The 12,695-nt window shown below is 36.3% G+C and overlaps 1 protein-coding gene across 1 annotated transcript in view; it reads left to right on the top strand.

Moving 5' to 3' along the window:
• rgs7a (regulator of G protein signaling 7a) overlaps positions 1–12,695 on the top strand; it is a 48,221-nt gene that overhangs the window by 26,646 nt on the left and 8,880 nt on the right. Inside the window, exons 3-5 of the mRNA XM_062430037.1 lie at positions 3,079–3,129; positions 10,724–10,830; positions 12,328–12,379. Coding sequence (XP_062286021.1) covers positions 3,079–3,129; positions 10,724–10,830; positions 12,328–12,379 — 210 coding nt within the window. The remainder of the gene's footprint in view (positions 1–3,078; positions 3,130–10,723; positions 10,831–12,327; positions 12,380–12,695) is intronic.

The following is a 12,695-nucleotide window of genomic DNA, read 5'->3' on the forward strand; positions in this document are numbered from 1 at the left end:
TAAACTGTGGCTTTAATGACGTTAGTGAAACAACAGCAAATGCTTTGGCCATATATAGAGCAGCTGATGTTCACAGAACCCAAGCCTTGGACTTTCCTGTTTTCTGCTGTTGTTCATGATGTCAAGGCTACTACAATGTACATTTGTTTTTGTTTAATAACAATAACAATCTTTATTAATTAATGATTATATTAGAAAATGATGTTGATTTTTACACATAGCCAAACAAAATAAATTTGCATCCATCACTTTTTCCTCATGTTTGCCAGATATTGCACAATCAGTATAACTTGCAAAGAATCTACACTGGCTATGTTTACTGGAACATGACATAATTGCAACAGATGGCTTATATTGTTACCCTGTTTTGCACCTACCCTATATACAGTACATTACATATACCTACAATATCCACTATACATATATATAGTTCATCCTCATGTCTTAAAAACAACATAATCATTACAATATATTTTTTAACAAAATGTCTTTCAAGGTTGTGTTATTGTGGAGCAAAACTAATGCCAATGTGGAGTGATTTAACACTCAGGCTTCAAGTTACATTTAAATAAAACTCCTTTGGCAGTTTCTAAAGGCTGATTTATGGTAGGTCAAGTGTTGCTCAACAGAAATTACAAAGTTGTGCAATGTTTTCAATTTGTACTTTGGCGAGCTTGCTAAACTAATTATCTGAGGATGTTACAAGTTATCTTAAGTTACAGACCAAAATATCAATAAGGAAGTTCAGTGAAAACTACAATCTCTGTGGCAATGTTAGTAACACTAGCCAGTCACAGTTTGCTACAAAATATGTCGGTGTTGTGACAACAAATTCTCCAGTGAACGACATTTCGAAAAGAAATAATCTAGAAGTGTCGTCGTAAATACGTCATTTCTGTTGACATAAAAAGCATTGAGCGGCCTACCATTAATCACACTGTTGAATTTTATTAAAATTATAATTATGTAGACAAACTGTATATTTTTGCACTTGTCAGCCACATATTTTCAAGATTGTATGTCACAGAATAAAATATTTATGTACTATATTAAGCACATGTTGTGAAGAGCTATATGTGCATGAGTACATATGAGTGTGTCTCCTTTGTGCGTGTTGTCACTGTGTGTTTTTGTGGTATTGTGTTAGCCTTGTGTGTTCTTTGCCTAAAGTGAGCAACATAATCACAGCTGAGAAACAACTCTACTGCTCGTTTGTTTTCTACTCATTCAAGTGTTACACAGATTTTTAAGACGTTTTGCTAGTACAATTTACAGTTTATTCTAAAAATTTCCCACAATCCTTCACAATTTTATGAGGGAATTTTACTGTGGAGTTTTCTTGTAAACAAACAAAAGTTGGATGTTTACATGTGTTACTCACCAAAACACAATGTGTGTATCCTTGAGGCCTAACAAACAAACTGAATGCATTTTCCTTCTCATAAAACATTTGCAAAGACGAATTATGAAGTAAGTATTGTTTACATCAATGTTTACTAGCGTGTCTTCTTCTGTTCTGCCTTTGCTGGCATTTTTTTTACAGCCACCTGTAGAGCAGTGGAAGAGTGTGAAACCATTGGCAGGGATATGTATTACGTAATCGTGTGCACACACACATGCATGTGCATCCTAGTGCGTGTCCACGATACAAAGAAAACAGGACCCACTCATAACAACACTACTTTTAAGCAGCAACTAAAGGTCTAAAACTCTTTAAGTTTCTTTTTTTTGGTGTATCCTTATTCTATTTGCTGCTGCAATTATCCAATTTTTGCCATGTTCAGGTTCATTAAAGGTTGATCCAACTCATATCACTCTTATCACTCTGTATCATTAAGCACACACACACACACACACACACACACACACACACACACACACACACACACACACACACACACACACACACACACACACACACACACACACAAATATGTAACTCCCAATCTATGGGCATGATATTAATCAATTCAGGGAACAGCCTTGTTAGAGGATTACCTTACACATCTCATTTAAGCTCTCTCTTAGAAAGTGGGTCAACTCTGATAGTGTGAAAATGGGATTGTACTAATGATGTTAATCCATGGAAAATCTCATCTAGTTACGGGGGCGTCAAGAATCATGGAGGTGCAGTGAAAGAGAAACGAAGAGACAAAACACAGACAGACAGATATAGCATGATGGACAGAGACACGGACACAGTAACTGATGACTCACTGGATGAATTCTCTCATATCTCCATTTCACACCTTTTTTTTGCCCTCTGTGGCTCTCGTCTCCTCAACACACCTTCACCTGTCAGCACGACAGACAGTAATAATAGCCTGGAAAATATATATTTAGCCAAAGTGCCAAAGTCACATGTTGTGGAAGGGTGTGAAAATGCCCAGGGGCAGATCTGTTATGTTTTCCCTAGATGTGAAAATGAATCAGTCGCATTCTCAGATGGAGATGATGAATTGCAAAATGGTATTCATCACATAAAAAGTCTGATGTTTATTCTAGAAAATGGAAAAAGGGATGTATAAGTCACTCTACACCTTTACTCAAAACAGGTTGTATTATTTGTTTAAAAACAGATAACTCCTCTCCTCTCCCCACAGTTAACGGTATTCAGTCCATATTCTGACCTTTTTACATCTTAGTTTTTGTTCCTGACAGTTGAAAATGTTCAATGTGATGTAGTGACTTATAAAATGCAGTTATACAATTGCAGCTGCAATGTCTATGCTGTGACTGAGTCAGGCAAATTGTGTTGTTATTGTATACAATGGATGCTTCATTATGCCATCGTGCCTCTATGGTCATTTATATTAATGGACTATAGCCAAGGAGAGCTGGCTTGAAGAGGGTGTCAGAAAAGAATATTTGGTAATGGATGGCCTATTACCCACCCACATGGTGCAACGCGAGAGGAATTGGTATGCACTGTGATGATGAGGGAAGGTGGGTAGGGTTAAGAGTGTCATTGTTTTCCCTTTCATTTGCATCTATATGCAAAAAAGTGTTTCAGCACACTGTGTGAATATATTAGCTATATTCCAGTGATTCATATTAATGAGATTTCTCTTGTTTCAGGTTCTGACATTGTACAGTGGATGATCAAGAATCTGGACATCGAAGATCAAGGTAATAGAGCACTGGTGGTGAACTGACTATCAATATTGATCTAGGACATAGAGGTCGAAATTACAAATAAATCCTGATTCAAATATTTTTGTTCAGCTCAATTCAAAGCTTCAGAGTACTGTAGCTGACTGATGTTTATTCACTCTATTTCTAAGCTAAGGGATCACATCACTGTTCATACTGCTGTGACGCTCCGTGCTGATTCTGACAATGATGCTCTCAGTCATCAGTGAGGGCAGCTCCACTCTTAAAAGCTACTGATGCGTTCAATGATAATGGCGATGCAGTTTGAAGATTCGGTGTTAAAGATTAATTTGTACATCATTGCTACAGTTGTTTATGCTATGAAGTTACAAAATTTGCTGGAGGTTCTTAGGGCAAGATGAGGGGAGAAGTGCTGATCAAAAATTGTATAACTTTCATTAGTCTGTCAAAAGAAACACCTCCCTGCCTCCGTTAGATTGCTGTATGTAAAAGACCCCAATTCTGCTTTTTCTTTGATCTGTCTTTCTGTGTCCTTGAGCTAAAGCAGCAACTGCAATTCTCGTTATTATTCTTCCTTTTGTCTTTCTTATTATTCCTATTTTATTCCGGTCTGATGAAGTAGAACTAGACTGTCTTGAGGGAGTTACCAGATCATTAGTTGATCCCCTCATTGCTCATTAAATGACTCAAGAGTATGCAGGTTGAACTGTGATAAATATGGAAAGTTAAAACTGGTTGTTTGCTTGCATTAAAGAATTCCACTCTCCTCCTCAAGTGATACAAGTAGTATAATATAGCTAACCATGTGAAAAGTGTTTTTCTCTGAATTGTAAGTGCATGTGTGTTATTTGTGTACTGTAGGTGTTTGTTTACTGGACAGTACTTGTGTAATTGTGCGCCTACATGTGTGAGTGTGCATTCCGGTGTCTGTCTGCTCTAGTGTACGCCTCAGTATTCTACAAGCAGGTCCAAAATAGTGATATAATCAATTGGGGACTTAGCTGACTAATCAACTCACAATTCCTTTGTGTGTTGTTTCATTTATATGCAATTTTTATGTAAGTCTTTTCCTTTTCATCTATCGAGCATGTTTGCATCATTAAGGTTTTTAAACAAACACTTATAACCTTATACCTTTTGTGGGTGGTACATTTGTATAAAGCCTGTTTGTACATATATGAATATGTTTAAGGGTACTAAAAAGCAACCAACAGCCTATACTACAAAGCAGGATGTGGAGTTAGTGAGGTAACTTCAGGTCTAACTCTGGGTTTTCAGGGTTATGACGGTGGTTTACTTCTAACCAGGGTGTATCGCCATGGCAACTTAAGGTGAACAGCTAACCTGCTCCAGAGGTTAACTTCAGAGGATCAGGTCATAACTTGTCACACCCAGACCACTGACCAATTAGATCACTGGAGGAAAAAAAGCCCTAATTCCTACAGGATCCCCATATGGGCTATAGTCCTGACTTAACAATAAAGATACAAAAAAAAGAGAAAAAGAGAGCAATATATATTTTATAGGTCAGTAGAGACATTTTATTGTTTCAGACTTTTTATTTCCACTCTAGTTTTAAAACAGAGCTCCTAAGAAAGAGAGAGATTGTTTACAACACTAAACACAAAATGATGGTTTTAGCTGCAATTTAATTATGGTAGCTTACAGTGTTGATGATTTTACTCTCTGATTCCATCACTGCAGCTCAGAATAACATGAGACAACTGTGTGATAATAATTGGAAATAAAAACAAAAGATTGTTTTTTATTAGAAAACATAATCCACACTGTTAATTGGCTCCCATGATTATAAATGCAACATTTCAGTCAGACAGATCTCATCAATCATTAATTACTTTTCCACTCTTTGCTTCGGTAGCAGAAACAGTCTGGCATTACTTTTAAGTTTTTTAATGTGACATATTCAGAATGGTTTCTTTATCGTCCAACTATATAAAATTCACTCTATAATTATGCTTTATATAATACCTTTTACATGTATTTTAGACCTTAGCCTACTTTTAATTATTTTTAGTGTTTCTACATCTTATTTTGTTGTATGATTTCAGTTGAACTTTTGCTAGTGGACAGGCTGACTGTTCCCATGTTTCTCCTTTCCTTCCCTTTTTTTCCTTTTCTTTTCTTTTTCCTTTTCATTTGCATCATTCTGGCAGAACACAGTTTCAAACATTTAAAATGCCCAAGAGATGATGCTTTCCCCATGCTTCAGACAGCCCTTTGATTAATAATGTATCTGTATCATGGCACCTCTAATATGCAACATAAAATGATTAACAGTCCACAACAAAAAAGCCTGTCAAATCAGTTCTGCTTAACATGCTGATTGAGGACAAAAAATGCTCATCATGTCATTTGGTTGCACTATTACTGATGCAATATCGTATGTCATTCCCTCAAGAAAATTTTTTTGTCACCTGCAATTATTCAACAGCAGAACAGGTTTTTTTTTAATCATATATGTAAAAAAAAAAAGTGCAATAACAGTGAAGAGTGTGAAAACATCTATCAAACAGCAGATGTTCTGTGTCCTTTACAGCTTTTTTTTTTTTTTTTAAATCTGTGCACTTTTTTGCAGACACAAAACGATGGCAAATGGAGTGCTCTGCAAAACTAAGTGACTTTAGCACAGAACAAGTCTTGGTGGAGATGACAAACACAGCAAACTGATATGCAATTAATTTGGCACACAGCAGGAAATCAGCATGTTTATTATGTAAAAAGCAGATGAGCTTATATCAAAGTAGACTGGGCTATATCAAAGTGGGCTGGGCTATATCAAATCTTGCTAAATAAATGCCACTGATAATACACTGATGCACTCCAGATGAACTCATTATCATCCTATTTTGCAATTTCTGAAGTCACAAATCCTATTTTCATTGAACGCTGCAATATAGCCGATAAAAATTCCTGCCTTCAAAGTTTCTCTCAAAAGTTTAGATGTTTTAGGGTTTGCAGGGTTTGAACTCCATAATACCTTCATTACAAATTTAACCATCGCAAATCATCATCATTCATCATTTTTCTAAAGCTGTTTTGTCTGTTATGGGAGCTTTTGGCATTATCTGCCTAACACATTTAAGATGGCTCAGACATCCTTCATCAGCATGCATTACTGTGTACTCTAATGCAGACAGATACAGGTTGAATTTAACCCGTAACCAAAATTGAAAAAAAACAAACATAATCCAAAAACTGGTGGAATCAGCAGGACCTACCAGTGAAATGAGTGTCCCCAGTTCATCAAGGCTAAATGTCTATAAATCCACTTAGAGATCATTCAAAAATAATTTAACTTTGCCTCATTAGATACATTTTTCTTCAATTAAAAAACGTAATCCCAGTTGATTGTCGTCTACACAGAGCAAACAGGAACTGCTAGCAGTTAGTTTAGATGGACTTACCCTGATAAAGAATCACTGAAACAAAAAACAGGGCTCAGGTGTAGCCCACAGCTAACTTCCAATATTATACTTCCTGTTTACACCACCCAAGGCATGATGGGAACCCTGGAGGGAAAATCTCAAAATATATTCCTCTCATGAAAAAAAAACAAAAAAAAACAGAAGTGACAAAATCAATTTTCTTTTTTTTCCTTTACACCATCAAAACTTGTAGTATGCAATGAACCTGTATATGAAGAGATCTAAAACAGAGAAAAAACATCCTAGGTTCAAATGGGTTAATGGTGTATGGGCTGATTCATTCACAGAGTCAGAGTATGAATTAGCTTTGCAGTATTATCATTTTAATTGTGCCAAGAGGGTAGTGAAACTCAGCTCCTGCGTCACTGGTCTGCAGATCTTCTGACCCGTGACCTGCTAAAAATAAATCCCCGCAGGGGTATCAATAAAATCATGTTATAATTAAAATAAATGCATTCAATGGAACTGTAAAGCTCTTACATGTACACCAGCTATTTCTATACAGTGTAGATTAAATATCCACTAATACTGGGATGATGATAATATCGCAAAAGTCAATATCAATATAACTCAGTAGGAATAATAATATGATTTCTTTTTTTTTAGATTGCAGTCTCAAGTTACTTGCTATGCCCCAATTACAACGCATAGATACACACACATATATTATATGCAAACACTGTTGTCAACAAAAATCTAAACATTTTACACCACTAAACAACACTACATAAATGTAATAGCCAATTTCGCCCGACCAGAACAACATATAAAAGATAAACAACAGTCAGCCAGTCAAGCTGTCAGTGAGTGTGTACCCGTGTGTTATTTATGGTGGTGTGAATTGCATATGAAAGAGCACCTAATCTGCTCAGTGGAACACAGGGGAACAGTAAAATGATCTCTGAGGGAGCACATGTGGCTCATCAGAACAGATTGGAGAGGGTGCATATATTCTGTATAATGGTTCTGGTATTCTCTACCCTTCTTTAAACCTCCTCCTCATCAGACTCAAGAGTCACTATTGTAGTGGAGCACTTCAGATGATCTTTTTCAGCCTCTTGAGAACAACCCTCTTTACACTGCTACCATGGCATACATATGTATAAAAGCTCCTAAGTTCCTTCAAAAAGAGAAGCATTATGAAACAGTGTCAGTATTCTCTCACCAGTCCTCTCCATTGTTCAGTTACACGCTCAGCTGTGAAATAATAAATTCATTATTTCTTCCTCATACATGATTTTAAAAAGTCTTTATCACTTCAACATCTTCAATCAGTGCAAACTGTATACTGCAAACAATAATAATCAAAATATAGCTACAAATACAGAATCTCTTCACTTGTCTTTAGATAAAGCTCAGCTGGAATACCCCCACACTCTACTTGGCTAGGCTCCAAACTACTGGGTTTTTGGCACAGAGCTGGTAATATGATGAAATCAAAGGGTGTTTTCCCCCCAGACTCTGAGGTTAGGTTAGTCCAAGGTTTACTCAGCTATAAAGCTTATAGAAAAGCCTGCAATATGTTAAATGGAAGCCAGAAGCTCCCTTGGTACCGATAACTGATCTTTACAGACTTACTAGAAAAACCACAACAAAACAGCCTTAGTTAATATTACATTTATATCATGGACATTTCTCATATATGTCTGATTAAGCATTAGTCTATTGTGCCTATCATATTGTATATGCTTGATTCTGTAATTAAATACATAAAATGTTTATGCTAGATCATTTTTAAAAAGTAGCATTTACTGTCCAGCTGTATTTGAAACAAGCAAAACAACAGACCATGAAAGAAACTGAGTGTCAGAAGGATTGTTTTGGGGATTTAGACACATCATCATCACCGACTGTGAGTGCAGATGGTATTCAACATCCATCCTTAAACTGTCATCAGAAAAAACATCAGCTTCACTTCAACAGTCGCAGGAAGACTGAGCAAACCAAAACAGGTGACAGAGACACTGCACACAAAATGGGAAAAGATCATCCCCCTGCTTGAAGAAGAGGAGACAACAAATGCTTCAAGTCTCTTACTGCGCTGTCACAGACGTCATTTTTCATACTGTGTTGACATTACTTTCATCTGACATTCAACACGTCTGAAGTGACAATCCACAGAATGAAATTTTTTGAATGAATAATAAGTAAAAAGGTACACGGATGAGTGGATTTTTCTGTAAATGTTTGTCCTTTCAGCTCAAGTTCCTCTGTATCTCTTGGAAAGTGAAGCTCTCTGACAGCACAGAAATTACTATTTCTCTTTCTAACTTAATTACGCATAAAGATATAACATACAGTTAATGATATTTGTGGGACAGTATTGTTGTCAGTAAACTGAGATAGCTTGATCGTTGATAAGGAAAGGGTGTGTTTGTAAGTAAACAGGTTTAAATAAATAATGAGTCATTATTTATAAATAAATTCACACACATGCATCACTTAAGCATCCTGACCTCTGCTGTGACAGTCAACTCAGTGGTAAAGGAAAAGCCAATCTATATTTAGCTCACACACGCATACATCCAGTGTGTGTGTGTGTGTGAGACAACAGAGATGTGCTTATTATATACATGCATACAGCAAGCTCTTGCTATAGCATCCGTGATTTTGACACTTCTAGTCTCTCCTGGGCTTTACCCCAAATAATCAAATCACATAGTGGAAAAATAACAACCTGGCAATAACTGACACCTGTCACCACATTACACTAAATATGAATAATGGGTGTTGACAAAAATTAAGGGGTTGTAAGTTGAGAACAGTGGGGAATAACTAGTGGCAGACGAGACACACAGTTGATGATGATTACATGTTTTCATTATCTGATGGTTTCAAATCAGGGACAGTCAACCATGTGCCACGGAGCTCTGCAGGGAAGTGGGTTTTCGCTCCAACCAAGCACAACAGCAGGTGATTTGATTGATGAGTTCAACCTCTCCGGGCTGAAGGTTGGCTAATCAGTGCTGCGGCCATCAATCTAACATTTTATCATTTCAGTATTAACATATATTGTACCTTTCAATCCGTCACCGACAACTAAGTTCTATTTTTTACTTTTACATATATGTCTATAGCTGCACAGTGTCAATATTTTATTCTATTTTTCTCTCTCTTTATTTATTTTATTTTTATTTTTATTTATTGCGCATTGTATCTAGATATGAGAAGACATGTCTTTCTCTGCCCTGTGTTCGGTAGCATTGAATATGTTGATGGCACAAGAATTACATTTCTAATCTTATCTCCTTAATCAGCGAGACCTCCTGCTGTGGTGTTTGGTTTGAATGGAGACCTGTCTGTCCTTCTGTCAACGCAGTAACTTTTAAAAGCAGAAGCTCTTAATTCAGGTCATGTTCGTTGTGGCCATTTTGTCAGTTATAAATATATACCTGGGGATGAAAGGTGAATGCAGTTAATTAGATGGTAGGACAAAAACAAAACAAAAAAACACCATTCTCTAAGGAACTATTGATTACAGAATAATCAGATAATCTTCTTTTAATGAAAAAGTGAGATCCCAAAGTGCAGTAGATTTATCTTTTAATGCCTCACTATTAACTAAATAAAGAATGTTTACAAAGAGGAGCAATTCGATTTTAAATTACAGTAAGGAAGGGAGTAAACACTGTGATCCATAAACCTGAAAAGACCAATTTATTATTAGAAAACTGATCAGAATACTGATGCACAGTATTCCTCATTTAAAGAGGTAATATTTTAGTTTGTTAAAATCTTTTCGGCAAATATGATAACATATTTAAGCTGATACTTTACTGGTTTTAAATATATATATGTATATCAGTTTCCATGTACACATACCAATATAATCTAATTTCCGATTTCAAAAATACAAATTAAAGATCATCTTTCAGTTCCCACTACATCTAACTGTTTGGGAGTATATTTTTAATACATTACTGAAAGAGGAACAGTTTTACTTAGAGCAAGAATTGCTTTCAAATTTCTACAGTGTTGTTGAATTAAACTTGTCTCTTGAAGGACTTGTGAAACTTTTTGAACCGTGGTGATACATGTGTGAATGTTTTATATGCATAAAAGCAAAGTTGTGTGTGCTTGCGTGCGATATTAATGGGAAAACTGGCAGACTGAACAGGAGTAACCAAGTTGTAAATGGACTTTTTGTTTGTGTTTTCTCTCAGTGGAGGCTCTTCACCTAGGAACACTGATGGCTGCACATGGTTACTTCTTCCCCATCTCAGATCACGTCCTCACTCTCAAAGATGATGGCACTTTCTATAGGTTTCAGGTAAGAATGGTAATAGTAATACTGTGATGGTTTGTTGTTGTATTATGAGATTATTCTCACCTTCCAGTTTATTGCAAACACATAGTGGTCTAATCCAACAGTCCTTCAAAAAAGTCATATTTTTATGGTTATTTTAGAGGCTTTACTTCGTGATGCTGTTGAACTGTGTTGCTTCATACTGAAAGGTGTTTTATAATATTTTGTCCAACCTGTTTAAAGTAATGACGGTAGACTAAATATAAAAATACAGGTCAGCATAATGCAATACAATTAAACAGCATCAGAAACATACTCCAAAATCACTGTTAAGTTGAATCAACACCAAAACTGAATTGGAGCAGGAGGTTGCGGTTCTACAATGGGATTCTCAGTGGACTGCTTAACCCAGAATCCGGTATGCATGTTCCCAAAATATGAAAAATTTGCACATCTCAAGTTTTCTCTGAAGAAGGCTCTGTGCTGAAAGTGTAAGCATTGTTCTAATGTGTTGTGAGCCAAATAAACAAGTGAAATGTTAGTACTTTGTCCTCTTTCACTAGGAAATTTGAGATGTGCCATCTTTTCATATTTTTGGAACAACCATACTGACACTATTTTGGATTGGATTTTGTCATATTTTTTCTGTAAAAAAAAAAATGTCACCCATGCACGAACAGAAAGTTTTCACCCAAAGTTTCTCAACAACCCAGATTCATGTGATGTGCAGACAAGGTTGCAGGAGATGTCTTGGATAGATAAATTGTTCTATGCTTTATGTATTTTTCATAGAGGGAAAAATGTGGTAGGTTTATCATAATTTCTATATGACATCTGAAGCTGCTTCCATGATGTTGAAAACAAAAGGTTAGCTAACCCTAGCCCTACAAAAGTCACTTTACACATGACAGATTGCCAACTCTTAATAGCAGCAGTCCATTTCAGAAATCACAAATGGGATGAGAGGCCTTAGAAACATGCTCAGATTCTTCCATGTGAAACGCTAAAGTCAAAACCATAATTTAACTATCTGACTGTGTACAAGCTCCAGAATTCGTATAGGTTCATAAAACAAGAACAAAAAAATCCAACATCATGATGAATGTCAATAGTGGGATTGACAGTTTTAGCAATTTTCCACCCAGTGAGCTCCCCCAAGTGTGCTGCACAGAACCAACCAAAGTAAATCAATGCCTAAGGCTGTTTGTGTTAGTGGCAGGCTTCACTTTGCTCTTTACATCTAATCAGTTCTCATCTGAAGCCAGTCCATACAATGCTGCCTGAGGAGGGGCAAGGCTCCTGCTGGTGTCTGCTCTCAGTGCGCACTGAAAGGAGCTTATGTGCTTTAGATATTATGCCAAGCCCATTATAAAACAAAATGTTTTATTGTGACAGATGCATTACTGTGACCAAATGACAGTGCACACTTTGATTCAAAACACCATGTGGTTGGTTGTACTCTGTCAAAGATGCAAGGTTTTCTTTTAGTTTTGGTTCTTAATACCCTGTTTTTCCCTCCAGACTCCCTACTTTTGGCCATCAAACTGCTGGGAACCAGAAAACACAGACTATGGTGAGATAGCTGTTCTGTTGTAGTCTAATTCCTCCTGCATTAATTGAGCACAAAATATGTTTGTCCAATAGGTATGTATATTAATGCTAATGTTACAAAAAAAGTTCAAAATGATTTCTGAACGTCAAGTCATACTGTATTTAGTTTTAAATCACTAGAATCAGTTATTTTGCAGTGGACATGCAATGACTCTCTATCTATTTATGTCTATTTTTATAATCACATTTTGCTTGTATTCCAACCTCAATCAATTGCATTTGCCTCAGTTGGGCTCTCTGACTGATGCAGATTGATAAGAATGAAAAAAATCCAGGGC

Source organism: Scomber scombrus, chromosome 12 (genome assembly GCF_963691925.1).
Source record: "Scomber scombrus chromosome 12, fScoSco1.1, whole genome shotgun sequence".
Classification (NCBI taxonomy): Eukaryota; Metazoa; Chordata; class Actinopteri; order Scombriformes; family Scombridae; genus Scomber; species Scomber scombrus.